We start from the raw sequence: 18,273 nt of genomic DNA on the forward strand, positions 1-18,273 counted from the left end.
CTGAGATCTGTTGTGGGGGAGTGGCTAGGATGCGGTGGCATCACTGGAGCAGTGGAGGTGGCATTGGGGAGTGTGTGACATATCCTAAATCCCTGTCTCTGCAGCAAAGATCAAAAGGCACTCTGGGTGTAGCAGGTCAGTGACAGCCTCAAACGGCAATTTGTATCTGCCCCCATTCCCCTTGGAATTCTACATGCAGAACACGAGTCAACCGGAGGAACTCGCGTCTATCCTGTCATTCACCCAGTTCATTCAAAACCTGTGTGAACGAATATCACACCACAGCCCCCACAGAGGAGCTACTACAGGAAGTTAGACAAGAAAAGGAAGATTAAAGCCCACATTTACACGGATCTCACACTCTCAGGGAAGATGGACTCATAGAGTAAAGACATCTATGAGCAAGAAGAGTTAAACAAGATGCTCCATCAGGGAAAAATTAAACTAAGTTTTAGAAATGAGAACAAATAAGGACAGACTAATTCCAAGAGACTTTAGACTTCTTAGCTGACCACAACTCAAAGTCGGGTTGTGGTTCTAGAGACAGGCTTGGTAAAGTCATTTCTGTGGAGGCTGAGGAAGAGGACAATGGCTTGTTGACTTCGATGGATAGTTTCGTGAGGTTAAGGGTGATGTTGGATGCCAATCTGTGGGCTTTCCATCAAGCTCGTGTACGAAGGAGAAATACTGAAAAATATTGAGAAAAAGAAGTGCCCTGAAGGAAGCAGTTTAGGGGCATTCTCAAACTCAGTTCTTGGATTGTGGAGATTTCTCTGTTGGGTCCACTTAAAGCTTAAAGACCGAGCTCCTCCTGCAGGCCACGGCCACTCAACAATCCCCCCCCCCCCCCCCCCCCAAGCATCACCCCTCTGTGCTCAAAGAGTCTGGGAGCTGCCCAATCCCAAAGGCCATTTTAGCCTAACTCCGCCCCCCCTCCCGTCCTGCCCCGCCCATCCGTTGCCCCGGAGACGCTCTCTGCGTCCCGCGGCTGCACTTAGCCAGGTCACTAACCTGGGAAGAGAGGCCAAGGGGGCGCCCAGCACCCCAGCCTGCAGGAGTTTCGTCAGGGGACACAGAGACTCAGTTGTCCCCAGAGCCCAGTTTTCTGAGGTTTGTGGGACAAGGCTGGAGACAGGATCCGGTCATCCCCCGGGAGAACGAGCTGCTCTTTCTTCCCAGGACCCCTTCCTCCATTACTGGGCCTGCAGCTTCCCGAGATCCACCTGCAGACACAAACCCTCTCCCTAGAGGAGCGAGACCACCCGGCCAGCTAAGAAAAGACAAAGAGATGTGGGGCCAGGCACACCAGCCTGTTCAGAGGTGGGCGGAAGCCGAGCTGAAGGCTTGCTCCGTGCCCAGTTGTAGTCAAAAACAGCTGCGAGGGAAAGAGCCGGCTGTCCTAAAGCTCGTTTGAGTTGATCTGCGTCAACACACACGTAGTTCTGCTGTTTGGGGTGGGGGGTGGGGGCGTTTTGTTGAGTTAGTGAATAGTTCCATAGCGACTAATTGGAGCGTTTCACTTTTCAGTTCTAAATTTATATTGGCTACTTTTACTAATTTTCTTTTTCACCCGTCTGGGTGAGTTTTGTTTCTTGATTTGGGGAGTAGGGAGGAAGTATTTTACTGAGTATTTTTTTCTTTTTCCTTTGCTTTTGTACTTTGCTTATTGATTTTGCAGACTGGCACCCGAGGGCCCAGAGAGATCCGTTATCTGCAAATGTAAGTTGGATGAAATATGTCCTCCCTTCTACTGGATGCTTTGATTGAGTCACTAATAAATGTCAAGCGGTGGGAAATGTGTGATTGCTACTTAATTCACAACCTATCCAATTGTCCACCACAAGGTGCTAAGAGTGTCCAAAAGTTTTAAACTTATTTATGTGAACTTGTTTTTCACTCTTGTGAGAGGTATAAACTACTAAATGTATCCTGCAGTTTCTTTCGTCTTTTGTAGCAAAAGAACTCTTACATACAATGTTCCGAATCTACAGTGTGGGGATATCATATATTTGGCGTTTTCTCGGTGGTACACAATGAACTTGCTCGCTGGAGTTGTCGCCTTTGCTTCTCACACCTCTGTTTTCGCTGTACAGCGATTGGACCTGGAGGTCTTGTCATTCACGCATAGCCTTCTCTAAGCAGCCTCTGTGGATGCAGTCACCTGCCCTCCTTTGTGGCTCCTTTGGGGGCAGGTCAAGGGGGAGCGGGCAGGAGGGTTACCCTTTGAAGTTTCACTTGGGTCCAGAAACTTCCACTCACACCGTAGGACACATTCGGCCTGACCCGGGCTCCCAAGCCTTTCATCCTCTGCTTCCCCATTCTCATTTGTCTTTGTATGTGGGGCCAAACGTGGAGGCTGTAACTGCGGCTGATGTGAGCGCCAACCAGCAGATCAAAGAATGTGCCAAATCTTTTCTGAATACCAACTGTGGAATGGCTTCAGGCGGCCTTTTGATCTTTGTCTCAGCTCCTGTGGTGCCACATATAACACTGCCCATTCGCTGGCACCGGAGGGAGGAGCGATGCCCCTGGGCCCTCCTCATGCACTGCTTGAACTGGGTTCCAGGGGCTCAGCACATCTTGGTCACTTCCTTCTCCCTTTCCTGAGCGACTGCCCTTCTTGCAGCTTTCTTCTGTGGGCACCGGTTGGGGTAGACCATGGCCAAGGGGTTGGGGATGACTTCCATCTCTGCTGCTGACCTAGGCAGGTGGTGCACAGCAGGAGCGGACTAAATTCCTCATTGTTGAGTTGAGGTTAGAATGCCAAAGGCTGGGAATGCTGGGGAATGACTCAAGTCACGTTCACAGTGAACAAGAAGCTTTTGTCACTCTACAAACAACACCCCACCTTTTTGTATGGGGTTATGTATGATAGCTCCCTGACACACTGGCATTTCCCCCACCATTTCCTCATTCCTTATGACAATGCAGCTACTTCCTGCTTTAATAAATGTCTGCATCAATAAGCCCAAACTGATGAGGCATGAAAGGGAGGACAGTAACCTAGGAAGAGAATTTGACCCAGGATCACACTGAATACTGAGTATATTTCAAATCCCACATGAAGATGTGGTTCAAGCTGCACACTTTTTATTGCATAAATAAATACAGTGATGACCACACATTGATTATAATAAACAAAGCACCTTTGCATAAACCATAAGCAAAGTAGGGTGTGGGCTCAGAACAAGGAGAGAGGCTGCTAGACATCCACCCTAATGCTTAGCTTCAACTTTCCAAAACAGATGGGTTGAGCAACATTTTTCCAACATGCAGTTAATAACTTTTTCCCCCACTTTATAATTCAGCTCTGACCACCCCTCATTCCGAGTTTGTGCCTTGAGGCTTGCCAGCAGGGCTTGCAATACTTACATTAAACTAAATTTAAGAGTAAAGGTGTTCCCGCTGCTCATGTTCTCAGATCAGAGGAGAGCAAAGTGAAGGAACTGGCAGCTGAAACTTTAATGGTGGGAAACGTTGACTTCGAATTTGAAGGGGAAAAAATCGCAGTTGATCTGTGTGACAAAGAAGACACATTCTTTTCCATGTATATCATTCGCATTTGGCTTCATTATAAGCTTATATTGCCTTGCAAACTTCAGCTAACCCTCTTGGTTTTGTATAATATACTGGAAGACCTAATTTGAGGGGTGACAAGGATATATGCTGGCCATGCTGGAGCTTCTGGAGGCTGCTCCATCTGCCTGCACATAGCTGAGTCTTCCCAGCATTTGAGAAGCTCTTCATGAATCCTTTAAAGATTTCTGGAGCTGTGAAGACCCCGAGGCTCTAGTTCCCATCCTATAACATTCTGGAAAGCAGAATGGGGCCTCAGGGTGTATTCATTTGTGGGATGTGCTGAACAGAGGAAGGGCTAGTTGTTGTCTCTCTTAAAAATGCACTGGGCATCGATGGGGACCGAGACTAAGTACATTCCCATTTATTCTGTAGCACTGAATACTCTGGAAGAAAGGCTTCATAGATTCTGGAGTAAGCTTCTGGAAATCGGGTTTGAGGAGCCTTTGTGTATTCATTCAAAAACATCCATGAGAGCTTTCCTATGCTAGTCAAAACTCCTTAACACGTGTATGTGTAAGACTTTGATTGAATAAGTTCTGGGCATCCAGATAAACCAACTTATTGATATAACATTTGATCAGAAAAAAAATCAGATCTTTTTAAGTTACAAGAGAGCTAAGTCATTATATTATAAAGTTATCCCTTGTAATAATATCCACTTCTGGTGCCTATTCTGCAGAAAGAAAACAATACTTTGTGTTTAGACTGTGTTTTAACTGCATATTATGCACAGGCTACAAATGCATAGAAAAAGTTGCCTTTTGATTCATGCAGTTAATCAAGTCTGCATAAACAGGGTAATAGGATTCTAGTGTATCAAAAATAAAACACTAATATATATTTAAAATTTCCCTTTAATTATGTTAAAATATTTTAGTTCAATGTGATCATCTTTTTTAGGAACTTGAGACCAACACTATCAATACTGACTTTCACAATATTTCCCCTCAAATTTTAGAGTTTCCTCCCCGTACCCCAGCCCTAGAGTGTCACGATACTACAGCACTCCACTGTGTGGATGTCTGACGGCATCTCTCAGTTCTGCTTCTCCCTCCCAACCTCTCCTGACAGATCCCCAGCAGCCTCCCCGGCACCCATTCTGTATCCAGCGTTTGTTACCCTATGACCTCAGGAGAGGCCAGGGTAAACTTTTCAAAGTGAGCTTGAGATTGTGTCGTCCCACCAGAAGCAGGGTGGATCCTGGCATCTGGAGGACCTACAGCAGAAAGAGTACCCAAATCAATTCTTATGTCAGTCAGGAAAACCTGAGAGTTTCTATAGCGACTTAGCACTCTGCCTCCCTAAATGTTGACTTCATTGCCCTTCTCATCTTACTTCCCCTCTGCTATTGCTTAACATTTGTTTTGTAATTTTCCTACAAGGTCTTTTTATTGCCATGCTGTGGTCTATTTTGCTTATGTAACTGATGTCTGCTTTTCTCAATATCCATTTCCATAATGGAAATTCCATGAGATCAGAGATCTTTGTCTTTTTGCTGGATGGTGTGTCTTCAGTACCTAGGACAGTGCCTGTCCCAAAATAGTGGCTCAGTGGATAATCTGTTGAACATTCGAGGCCTAACTGGATAGTTTTACTACAGATCACACGGGTATACAATGCTGGTGACAAGCGATTTGAAGCTTTGATGCAGTCTTCCAGGTAGCTGGTGATGGGAGGAGTCAAAGCTGGTGCACATGGTAGTTCTGGCGCGAGGAGCATCTGGACTTTTTAATGTCTCTCTATTTAGGTAGAGGGTGGACTCTGCCGCTGAGACCCGCGTCACAATGGACACTCTCTACTGCAGGTCCTCCAGACACCAGGACCCACCTTGCTCTCTTTTCTTCCCTTTCTTCAAAACATGGTTTTCTCTGTGTAGCCTTGGCTGTCCTGGAACTCACTTTATAGACCAGGCTGGCCTCGAACTTGGAGATCTGCCTTCCTATGCCTCCCAAATGCTGGAACTAAAGATGTGCACCACCACAGCCTGCTCCACCTTGCTTTCTCTGAGGACAAAGTTTCAGTAACTTGATTGGTGTTCCTTTCTCAATGCAACAACTACAGCATAATGCGCTTCAGGAGAAGGCTGCCATCTCTCTTTCCCTCCACCCCTTTCTTTTCTTTAAGTAGGAGTGACAGTCTCCCTCAGGTGACTGTTTCTGCATTCACATGACCTGTGTCTGGACAGGCTTGTCACTACTGGAAGCGATGCTATGAGGACTACAGGCCAACCTAAGAGAGATTTGGCTTTATGTCTTTGGGGTACTTGCCTTTGGAGCCCTGTGTTGTCCCTAAGAAATTCTGAGGCTGTTATGCAATGAGAAAACCAAAAATGTATGACCACATTACATGTATGTGCTCTGGAGGACAGCTCTGCCTGGGGTCCCTGCTGGTGGCCCTTGCCACCAGACAAATGAGTGGAGATGAGCCTTGTCCTTAGTTGGGTTACTTAAGCTTCTAACATACAGAAGAGGTTCCAGTGATTTAGGGTCAAAGAAAAGCTAGGTGTGAGAGAGAAAGTGGCTTTAAACAACTTTTAAGCCAATGCATTTTGAAATGATTACGTGCTTTAGCTATCTGGTTCCTCAGGGAAGCTGCCTTCTTCCTGGGAATCAGTCTTAGCATCTACCACTTTAAAGGGAAACCTTTATTTGTGAGTGTTGAGGTTTCTAGAAAACAGCAAAATCTGACCTAATCTCCATCATCGGTTGTGAAAGTCAAACATGAATCGCAGAAGCCAGTGACCTCATTCTTGCGTTGTTACCATGTCCCTTAACAGAACTATCTACAAAGCTGAACCATCAATGTATTTATGGATTCTCTCCTAAGCCACTTTGGGGTAGAGGTACAGACGATTGTGCAAAAGACAGACAGTGGAGGGGATGAGAGGCGCAGCCTGCGGGATCCATTCTCAGTAGCTTTCCTGCCTAACAAAAGCAGTAGCTCGACATAGAGAGGCATCCTCACCTCAGACAACACCCAATTCATTGCTAATGATATCTTGTCTTCGTGGATTCTTTAAAGATTTATCCTATTATAAAACCATCATTCTGCTTACATTTTGCAGTCACCAATGACCACCTTCCCCCCAGTTCCTGTGGCGCGTACAAGGCTTGCTGTCTTGGCCAGGCAGAAACTGCCATGCTCTCCAGGAACAATTCCAAGGTATGCGTCCCTGCTTCTCTTCTCTCATCCTACAGAGTACAGTTTTGGCAATCATGGATGTCGGTAGCACATCTCAAAAATTGCAGTTGCATAAGGAAAAGAGATAATACATTATATAGTAAAATGTCCAAATTCATTGTTTTGAAAGGCTTAATGAATCTCGCTCAAAATATAACCAGTGTTTACCAGGCTGGTGGTCATTTAATAATTTTATTTCCTATGAAATTATTTTATGTTTTCTACAGAATTTTGAGATGTTTTCTTTTTGATAAAGGCACAGAGGGACCGAAGCAGAAGCTTTAAGATGAAGACATCTTAGCTCACAAAGTCTTATGGGCTGACTTCTGTTTTGGGGAGTTATTTAAATAGGAAATTGCTTCCGAGTGGGCTACATTGGCAGGCAGGATTTAGCTCATGAAATGACAATGGAATCTGAAAATGAAAATCCTCTACTGCTGCTGCTGAGGATGCTGAGGATCTGAGGATGCTGAGGACGGCTCCCAAGCTGCTGGGGCTGTCACAAAATGCAGAAGAAGAAATTGGTTCAGTTATCATATTTCCGGCTATTAACAGATACTGAGATACTTCAAGGTTGCCACTTGTCAGGGTATTGACTCTTAGAAATGCGCACATTGCTAATAACTAGAAAGACTTTGCAGATGGACCCTTTGCCATTTTCTTTTTATGCATTGTGTCAATTCCTGCAAAGTATGACAATCAAATTATTGCAAGATTTCTTTGTTATCACGTCTCATTTTTAGTATCTCCTAGAAAGACCAAAGCCCCTGAACCAAAGCATATTCATAACCAAACCAACATAAATATTCTTTTAAAACTGTAAATCAAATACTTGGCTTTCGGAAGGTAAGAAATCTTTCGATAGTGCATGTAGACATACTTTTGTGTGTTTAATTTTTGAAATATTTACAAAATTTGAAAAGCTTGCTCCGTCTTGCTTACTTTTCAGTGATTAAGATTACAGATATACTATTTTCTAAGTGAACAATAAACACAACTGATTTCACTTCCTAAAATTAAGATGGATTTTACGAAGAATCTTAATTAAAGAAAATATTTTCATGGTTATTATTTGGGAAAATGGTTTTACAAACATTCTTTAATAAAAACTCTAAGTAAATCGTTACTGTTTGGGGACGTTTAGCACTGTCCACACAGGTTCTGGGAATTTAATGCACTTTTGTTTAAAAAAAATATAGGTGCTAATATTGAACATATTTTTAAATGAAGTCTCTTTTAAATTGTTTGCATCTTGAACCTCAATAGTTAGAGATGTATGTGTGATTTAAGAAAAAAAAAAAAAACAAGCAAGTTCTTAGTAAGGCATGATGGGGCACACTCGGAACTGACCAGTGCCTGGAGGCTGAGGCAGCCGGTTGACAGGACTGGGTGTCCAGTGAGAGCTGTCTGAAACACAAGAACAAAACAAACAGAACAAGTGCGGAAAATAACCTTTTCAAAGAGCATTCCAGTGAAAACTTTGCTAGTGTTTGGAACACACATGTTTAACACATTTGTATAATCAGTAGTTTTTGACTCAAGGTCCTGTACCAAAGAAAATAGCGGAGAGGGTTGTACAGCAAAATCCAGGAGTGAGACAGAAGACAGTGCAAGCTTTGCGAGAAAACGCCGCTACTCTAGCACGTGACCTGTTGCTCTGTTGATGTGTCTCCCTCTGCCCGCTGGATCTACTCTTCCCGAACTTCTTACCGTGAAGGTTTTGGAAATGACCCTTACAACTTTAGGTTACAGCTGGGGCAGAGCGTTCACCGCCGATGCTTTATCTGCCGAAAACAACTTCCCTTCTCGTACTGTTTTGTGCGTTTAGAAGCTCTTCAATTTGGTCAGCCGATATTTTATTATTTTTTTCCATATCATTTAGGGCTCGATTGATCAAAGAGAAAGACGACATAGATCATTACCTGGAGCAGAATTTCAAAGGCCTGTCGAAGGAAGAGGTTGCCGCGTAAGTCTGACCTCTTAACGGGGCTTTAATATAAAGTTTGTTTCTTTTGTCTGAATTCTTTCTTGGAATTTCAATTTTCCTGTGCAGTAAACTTTTTTCCACTGGAACATGGCATTTAAAAATTAAAACTGATATTAAATAGTGATAAGTCACGTCTATTGATCTTACACACATCAAAGTCTTTAATTTTCGGGCTCTCAAAATTCTTATATTTAGCAAGATATTATACCAGCACATTTGCAATATTGAGTTAAGTATGAGTCATTAATTGCTTATTAATCTCCATTTTAGGGTATGTTGCCTCTGTGGGGAAGAAAAGAGTTTCCCAAGAAAGATGTATATTTTTTATTGGTAATTTAAGAGGTAAAAAAGAACTCTTAGTAGTACATTTTGTTTCCTCTGTCCAAAAACCCTCAAAAGTGTCAATGGATAGCAGTTTGTTTTTAAATATAAAATTTCTTTTAAATTGTCTGGATTTATTCTTTTAATGAACAGTATGAACACTGCTATTATCTCTAGCCAGAATCTAATCTATGGGAGGAAGAGCAGTATAAAAAAAATCTGTGTATGTTAGAGGGATAGATAGAAATCTTAAAGAACAGTTGGAGAGCCTTAAGGTTACTCATGTCCAGGGTTAGCTATTAGGCACAAGGACTGAAGATTGGCGTCTCCAAAGGGTTATATGCATTGCACTGAATTCACTAGATTTCTTCTGTAATGCTTAATGCAACTGTTTTTAAAAGATTCTCCCAGCATATTGCTTAATGCAAATTCAATCAAAAATATGCCTAATAATGTTTTGTCATAGGTTACATACAATACAAAATTTTGTCTCTTAATATATTCCATTATGTTTGATTTGACTTTGGCCAACATGTGTCTTGCATAAACAAACAAAATAGCTCATCTTGTCAATAACTCCAGCATAGAATGACAAAAATTTATAATAATTGGACTGGGGGAATGGCTCGGTTGACAGAGTACTTGCCTAGCATGCACGAAGCTCTTGGTTCAATCCCCAGCCAAAGTGAAGCAGGCATGGTGGGAGACCCATGCCTGTAAATCCCAGCACTCAGGAGTCAAAGGCAGGAAGATCAGGAGTTCAAGTCTATCCTTTATTACTTAGAGAATTGGAGGGTTGCCTGGACTACCTTGAGACACTGTCTAAAAATAACTTTAAAAATTACAATAGTTAACAAAGCTGTTCTAAAGAGTGTTGTGTGCAATTGGGATGTTTGATTGTTACTTGGATTGATAATTCATTAGCTTGCCTCGGTAACCTGTTGAACAAAATTAAAGGTTATTATTGTATGATAGTGTGGTTACTAACTTTAAGAAATATACATATGTAATACTTGCATACTTACTTAAGTATAATTATGTCCAAATAGCTTAGTTGTGCCTAAGTGTTAAGAATTAAAATAAGAATTAAATATATATAATTTGTAAAAGTCAACACAGTAGAAATTGTGTGCGCATGAACACTTTGCAGAACCGTTCAACCCAAGAGAGTCCAAGATAGACAATGTTTATGACTCTTGGCTAATTCTAGCAACACTATCACTCTTTCACTAAGTACATAACAGATCGATTTCATATTCATCACTGTGTTACTGAAAACAGTAGCACTGGGCCATTCTGAGTCTCTCATATTGCCTCCTCCTCAAAGCTGAGCCTGCATGTGAGTCACAGGAGCCTTTCCTGCTAGAACTAGGTGCAGACCATTAGTGTGCAGAGAGCTTGCACACAACTCGCAGTTACGCTCTTGATTGATACTCCTTCCAGGCTGCACCCTAGACAAACTAATTGAATAACACATAAAGGAGAAAATTGATGAATGATTGCAGCATCTCCCAGAAATGCCCAGCAGGTGCCGAGAAGAATTGTGCATATTCTATTAGCGGAGGAATTGCTACATAAAGCGTTTTATTAGCCATTCAACTCTAAAAAGATAAATTGGTCAACAAGCAGGTACTAAATACTTACCTCATATCTAATAGGAGATTTTTCACATCGGGAGAGACAGTGGCATTTTACTGTAAGATACTTGACCCTATCCCAAAGTCTTAACATGATTTGAGATATTAAGGCCTATGTGTAATAGACAGATATGTTAGGGATGAGTGCCAGTGCACTGGGAAGTGCAGCCTAGAGACCAAGGATAAAGCAGAAACAATAGAGATGGCAGGAGGAAGCTTATCAAGGAATAAGGAGGAAGCTTATCAAGGAATAGCACAGTAAAGCGATCGGACTGATAAGGTGCAGGTAACCAGCACGGTGGCAGCAGGTAGAGCAGGTATGCCATGCCATGTAAGGCATAGCTCAAATTCCCTCTACTGCCTTATTCTTCATCAGAATGCTAAAACATTGTGTCTCCTCACTATGACACTCGATACACACTAGATTTAGTATCTCCTAATATGCTGTGTTGTCTTGTTTCCAGATGACCTCTTGCACATGCCCCCAAATGCAGCAGCTTACGCGCATCTAAATGCATACGCTACGCGGTGGCTCTCCTGGTTGTGGTGGGTGGGGAGGTCCCACTCTTGTTCTAAGTACTTCTTGATCCTTCTGTCTGTCTCTCTCCCTCCCACTCCTCCTTCAGTACACACCACTCAGTTCTTCCTCTCCATTGAATCCACGGCACTAGTGTTCAAACCTCCGTTAGTATTTCTGGTCTTTTGGGCCTGCAAGTGCTTTCTCACATCCCCATCCCTGCCTTTTGCAGCAAGCAAAAGCATCATCTTAATATTTTTTCAATGCATTTGTAGTGGCTATCCTTATGAACGTCTCTCCTTTTCCTCTAGCATCCTTCCTCTCTGCCACATCTGATAACTCTGTCCTCATCCTGAGTGCCGCCCTCCCTGCGTTCGACTGAGGGCACTCAGTTCATTCTTGTGGCTTCTGGTAAATTTTGTTGGATAACATTCCTCCCGACAACATCACCTCAGCCTCCTCTGATGACTGCATCTCTGTTTTCAGATTCTCAATGGGAAGGAAGCTAAGGGCTCTGCCCTAGGCCAGCTCCTCCAGCTTTCATCTCAACCAGCCCCAGCATTACCTATAAACACTAGTAGCAACGTCATAGCTCCCAGCACCGAGCTCTCCAGGCTCCAGTCTTACATCCAGATGCCTCCTTGGTGTGTCTACTGAAGACACAAATACATATCACACAGTTACAGCAACCTGAAACTAGGGTCTTGGTTCTCTTACACTGCTCTCCCACAGTCTGCTCTGGGAGTCTCCTACAGTTGTCCTGCAAGGCAGCCTTTACCATGCCCCATGCCCATCAGCAGCAAGGTAAAATATCCCTAAGCCCCAGCACTTCTCCCCATTATCTCACTGCCCATGTCGCCAAGGTCTCCAGCACAATCTTCTAGTTGCTCTTCCTACTCTACCAAACCTAGTGAAACTTTTTTAAAAAATTGATCTAGACACTCTTTTCTCTAAAATTTCCTAGAGAGCATTCCACTACTTCTGTGACTCACTTAAACTCAGCAGGTCTGAAGCCGCGTGTGCCTGTGGCTTGGCTGGCCTCTCTGACTATGGCCTTGGTTTGGCCGCATCTGTCCTTGTGCTGTGGCTTCATTGCTGATGCTCCTTCTTACCATGTGGCGTGTCACTCTGAATGTGCCCATGCTTAGGACCTCTTCCCCACCTCCTAATGTGGTTTAAATAAGTCCTCAAGCAGAGTAATTGAACAACCGTCACTAGAGAAATCATATTTTGCTTTGGAATGGGTAGAATGGTTCATAGCAAGGAGTCAGGCTTTATCTAACCTATACATACAGAAGGAATTGCAGTATGCTTTTAAAAATCTTTATTGAGCTTGCTCTTTGAGAAAACCATACATGTATAACGTTATTCTAATTATTATAACCCTCTCTACTCAACCTCCACCATTTTACCCTTTCCCTCATTCCTGAAAGTCTCCTCCTTATTCTTGTGGCTTTGTTGCTGTTTTGTCTGAGAGTTACTGAGTTTACCCAGAATCATGTGTGGCCGTGGCTCTAGAACTATATAGCTGGAGCCTAGTGGCTTCTCAGTGGGCACACAACTGAAGACAGTGACATCTCTTTCCCTAGAAGTCACCTATTGCCAATAGTCCATGGGTAAAGGATAGACTCCTTTAAATTCTTCCATGAGTGACTATTGATTGGCCCAGTCCTGTGCTGGTCGATTGCAAGCCAGCACAGCGTCTGTGGGGTCATGACTGTGTTGACTAACTTTGCCTCGCCTAGAAGACAAAATGCCATGGCCCTTCCTATCCTCTGACTCTTATGTTTGTTCTACCCCATCATCTGCCATCTCAGGCTGCCCGGGCTTTAGCGAGAGTATAAATGTCTTTTCAGTGTTGCTCGTTCAACTGTTACTTATCCTCAGCACCTTGAGCAGCCAGGAGCCCCTGCATTCACTGCTATTTATTGCAAAGAGAAGCCTTTCCGATTAAAGTGGCCTTGGTCTATGGGGATAATTGTAACTATTTAGAAGGTCATTTGGGACCATGACAATCTAGGTAATCAACAGTATCACGCTTACCCTGAGGGCTTAAGGTATCCTTAGCCATGATTTTTTAATTAGGTTTGCAGTACCAGGAATAAATTCTCTCTTCAGGAGCAAGGTGTTGTGGTATCTTCAGTGGCAGGATCCTAGCTCTTGAGGCTGGGCCTTTCACAGTCCAGCTGGCCTTGAACACACTCTGAAGCTGAGCATGGCTTTGAACTCTTGACTTGTCTGCCTCCATTTCTAAAGGCACACACGCCATCATATCCAGCTTTATGTTTTTTAATTTGTGTTTATCTGTGTGTGAGTATGTGTTGGCAGACACCTGTGAGACCCAAAGAGAGCCTGTGGCTTTGGATCCAGACGCTGGAGGTGCAGGTGGCTATGAGCCACCCATTGTGGGTTGTGGGTGCTGGGAGCTGAACCTGGAGTCTCTACAAGAGCAGCCAGCATTCTTACCACGGAGCTGTTGCCCCAGCCTCTACTTTAGTAATTGTTAAGTGGGCCTTTTTATCTATATCTTAGATAGTGCATTATTCAAAATAACCCACATTTGCACTTGATAGCAACTCAGCCTTATTATGCCAGTCTGCGTGATAGGTTTACTGATATTGCTCTTTTAATAGCTGACAATGGGTAAATCAGGACCCTTGGAGCACTTTGGATTTTTATTTATGTATATTATCAGAATGCAGTGTGGCTTTTCTAAAAACACTTAAAATATCACTTATTATCGTGTCTTAATTGCCTATGAAGCTAAGTAACAAAATGCCATCTATAGATACAAATAAAAATCTCTGGGGGCAGTTTTTGTATGTAAAGATACAAATGAGTAAAAATCATTTGAGGACAGATATTGTTAATATGCTCCGTATTATTTTCTGTTTCAAATCCCAAACCCTAGCATGTGGACAAAGAAGGTAGATTTAGACCCCTGTGCTTCTCTGAGCTGCGGCTTTCTTTGGGAGTGTCTGACTCTGAGCCTCATTACGTATTTGTGAGTCGGAGGAAAGGCAGCGAGGACGTCCGTTTCTATAACCAGCAGGTTTGTGGTGGCAGCTCGGTTGGTAAGGGGGCTTGGTGCACAAGCATGAGATCCTGAGTTTGCAACCCCAGCACCCAGATAAAGGGAGATGTGGCACCAAGCACCGGCAGTCCCAGCAGGGGAGAATCCCTGGAGCTCCCTAGCCAGCCAGTCCGGATCAACTGGTAAACTCCAGGCTCAATGAGGGGGCAGTAAACATTGTTTTAAAGCTGCTTCCTGCTTCATTCTGAGCGGTGTAACTCCTGTTGGTGCCAAATAAATCAGCCTTTCACTTGGTGACTTCCATCTGGATCTCAGAGCCATCTAGACAGGCTTTCCGGGTTTGCCCGTTACCCACCAATCAGGTCCGGGGTTCGCATAACGACCAGAGGCTCTAGATGTGAACTAGATGTTAGTCCGGATTTAACAGTTCAGAGCATACAGCGGGAGTTTAGACTCCTCCAGGTGTGCTCCTCTGTCCTGTTCATTTCTTTTGTGAAATCAGTTTGTTTTCCTTTAAAACAGCGCTCTTCTGTAAGATAATAGGATCTCTAAGGCAGTTAGCAAATTAAAACTTCTAAGGAAGTCAGTTGCCAAGTAAATGGTGATACCATGGTGTTAAGCAGGGTTTGTCTTTGATATTGTATTCTGTCAGTATTAAAACAAGGAAGACTCAAAACTATTCGGAACATTTTAGATTTCTATCATGGTTGAAAAACAATCCCTAAAATATTGACATCACAGTGCTTATAAAAATATCATTCTCCTGGCCCACACAATTCGCCCCACTGGTTTTTTATGTTGGAAAGCAGGGATGTTATTAGGCCAAGCATGGCACTTCTCGGTGCTTAAGGCAACACAGGCTGTCGGCTCACAAGGGTGCTTCTGTGTACTTGGTCTCCACAGAAATGGCTACATGAGAGTCTTTCCTAGCCAGTGCGATTGTGTGTGTGTGTGTCTGTCTGTCTGTCTCTGTCTGTCCATTTAAAAAGTACGTTATTCTTTTTGTTAAAAAAAAGTTTGATTTCTAACTATGAGAAATGATGAAAAGGAAAAATAAGGCAATATATTTCTTTTGGTTTTTAATTATATTATTTAGGAATGTTCAACAGCCTTCATCTGGAAGATAATTGTCAAGATACACACATGTGAAGTACATGTTTGTAAATATGTATATATTGGTCTCTACGTAAATATGTATCTTCAGACTTGTGTTTAACTGATAATATTAATTTTCTGTATATCACTCAAAAATCATACAATAAATTTTGACCATTTTCTTTAGGTTAACAAATATCTTAAAATTAAACACATCCAGGAAAGCCAGGAATAGAAAAACACATCCTTTTCTTCTTTATGAGCCACATACCCAGGCAAAATTCAGTAGTCCTTTTCTTGTAAGGCAGACAGGGGTACCCCACTAATTCAGGTATGAGAGTTAGGCTAACCAACATTTTAAAATCTAGAAAAGACTCATGTACGTCACCCTCAAGAAGAGTGCAAACCTGTCATTGGGCCAAGGCAGTCAACTCAGAAATTACTTGAAATTGGAGGGGTTTTAATTGAATAGACTTGTTTGTGTTTTTCCAGTTAGATGATCAAAGCCAACGAGAGAGAAGCTGAATAATGAGATATCAATTCACAGAACCCACCCAAGGGATTAGCCCCCACTGCAAGGGGGGGGGCGGGAAAGGAAGGGCACCGGAGCCTCCTCCGGCCTCCTCGCGTCCCATGCTCATGAAGTCAAGAGTCAGTAGTAGTGCACCGCTTTGCTGGCCTTCGGGTCCCCTCCCCGAGACAGGAAAGGGTGGCACATTTCAGAAGACTGCAATCATACCTTCTCTTGTTAGTATTTGTTCTGCTTTAACTTTTGGTATGTATGACTTTTATTGTTTGGAAATTAACCAATGTTGCCCCAGCCCCTAAATTAATTAAATCTAATAAAATGTTCTTGAATTAATTAAAACTAATGAATTATATATGCATTTAGTCATTTATTAATTGACTAATTAATCACCAAAGTATCTTCCAAAATTCTTAGGTAATCAATGAGAAAGAATTTTTTCAAATTTCTTTTGTGTAGTTTTTTTCTTTCCTCATTCCATGCAAAATGTTCTTGAGGGATCAGATGTTCCTGCCTCAGAATAACTTCTGAGGAGACTAACCTTTATCCTAAATCTGTTAGGAAATTTTTGGTGTATTTTCTACAAGGAGGTGATGCAAGGAGGTGATGCCTCATTCTAGTGTGAGCTCAAGACTGCTCTGCTCCGCACATGTCTTTCTGTGGAGCGGTCCCAGGTAAGAGCTGAGAGTGGCCTGAGCAGGGTGAGTTAAAGGAGATGGTGGGAGGATGAATGCAAGGGTGAAGAGAGGAGAAACAGATGATGAGCTGATGGGAGATGGTGGGAGGATGGATGTAGGGGTGAGGGAAGGCAGAAAGAGACAATGACTCTGCTGACCACACCTGAGCAGCTGGGGCAATGTCTTCCTCCCAGCCGAGTCCCCGTTCCTCTGTTCCTCCAACAAAGTGCAGCACACAGTAGACACTTAATAAATGCCCTTCACGTCAGGCCGCTGTTCCCCAGCATATCCTGCACGTTCCTGCTAAGCCCTTCCGTTCCCACTCTGTCCTGCTATGCCCTTCCGTTCCCACTCTGAAATCGCTGCTGTAAAATAACCGCTGTGGGGAGCACTTGAAATATTGGGGTCCGTTTCACGTGTGTCGTCTGTACTCGTCCTTTTAATCCTAGGAGAAATGTCTGTCAGTTCCGTCTATAACCAAGAATAAAAGTATGAAGTTACTTGACCAAGGTCACCCAGGTAATCAGGACCAGAGCTGAACTTGAATCCTGGTTCCAGCTCTGTGATCCACCTTTGTTCCTTGATGCCACCCTGACTCGGAAGCTACCCAGGTCTTTACTAAGTGCTCTTCCTTCTCATCTTCCATCCCGAGGGCACTGCCATACTTGCCCTAGACTTCGTGGTCCCTTTGTGTCATTGAGTGGCTCGGTGGCATCAGGTAAACTTGCTGCTTGTCTGTGCCCTCCTCCCATCACCGCAGCACTTCCAATGCACTGTCGCTGCCGTTCTGCCTCCTCCTCCACGCTCTGTCAGGATGGAGGCAATGCTTTGTTTATTTGTGCACCTATGGGGCCAATGACAGCCCAGGCTCGCAGGCGGTGGGGACTCTGTGAGCCTGGTACCTGTGCTGTGCCTGGACCGCCTTCCATTCCCTCTCCTCCCTCATGACCTGAGAAGCTCTTTCTTTTCCTCCTCCTCCTCCTTGGTCTGCTGGTTTCTCACTGTGAGGCCTCCTTTGCCCCCACTCTCACCCACACAGTAGAACTCCAAGCTCTTGTTGTTGCTTTCTGAATAGCTGTGGACCACCAGAAACATGGACTTTATTTCCCTGAGTGTTACTACTTAATAAACTATATATTGTGACCCATTAGTTTGAGGACCACTGATAGCATTTTAAAACTAAACTGAGAGTTTGTAAAATAGAATAGGAAAGAGTGCGTGTGTTCAGTGAGAGGCTTACTGGAGCAGAGGATAGACATTAAACCCGGATGCAGGACTAACTTCCGGCTCTACACTCACAAAGAACTGGCTGGATTTGGATAACTCACTTAATCTCCTCTAACTCAGCCTCTTCATGTGGAAAAATAGGTAAAGTGATAGAAAGGGTCTCCTAGGATGTCTATAAGGGTTATGCTGATTCATCAAAGGAAGCATGAAATACTCTGTGTGGCAGGGCTTTTAAACTTTTATTTTAAGTATCTATAAGCACTGTATGTACACGGACAGGGAGACACTCGGCAATGGGCACTGTGTGTGTACATACAAAGAGACACTCGGCAATGGGCACTGTGTGTACACGGACAGGGAGACACTCGGCAATGGGCACTCTGTGTGTGCATACAAAGAGATACTCGGCAACAAGCAAGCATCAAAAAGGCAAGGGGAGCTAAGCTTGGGAGAAAATGGATGATACGAATTAGGTCAGATTCCAGACCCTTCC

General features: G+C 43.5%; 1 protein-coding gene across 2 annotated transcripts in view; it reads left to right on the plus strand.

Moving 5' to 3' along the window:
• The first annotated feature begins 988 nt into the window (after positions 1–988).
• Positions 989–18,273, plus strand: part of Ttc29 (tetratricopeptide repeat domain 29) — a 183,190-nt gene continuing 165,905 nt past the window's right edge. For both annotated transcript variants that reach the window (XM_050161518.1, XM_050161519.1), the window contains exons 1-4: positions 989–1,110; positions 1,679–1,719; positions 6,644–6,741; positions 8,642–8,725. In XM_050161518.1, coding sequence (XP_050017475.1) covers positions 6,650–6,741; positions 8,642–8,725 — 176 coding nt within the window. In that variant the 5' untranslated portion in view covers positions 989–1,110; positions 1,679–1,719; positions 6,644–6,649. The remainder of the gene's footprint in view (positions 1,111–1,678; positions 1,720–6,643; positions 6,742–8,641; positions 8,726–18,273) is intronic.

Source organism: Alexandromys fortis, unplaced genomic scaffold (genome assembly GCF_014885135.2).
Source record: "Alexandromys fortis isolate MF-2015 unplaced genomic scaffold, M_Fortis_MF-2015_v1.1 scaffold_127, whole genome shotgun sequence".
Taxonomy (NCBI): domain Eukaryota; kingdom Metazoa; phylum Chordata; class Mammalia; order Rodentia; family Cricetidae; genus Alexandromys; species Alexandromys fortis.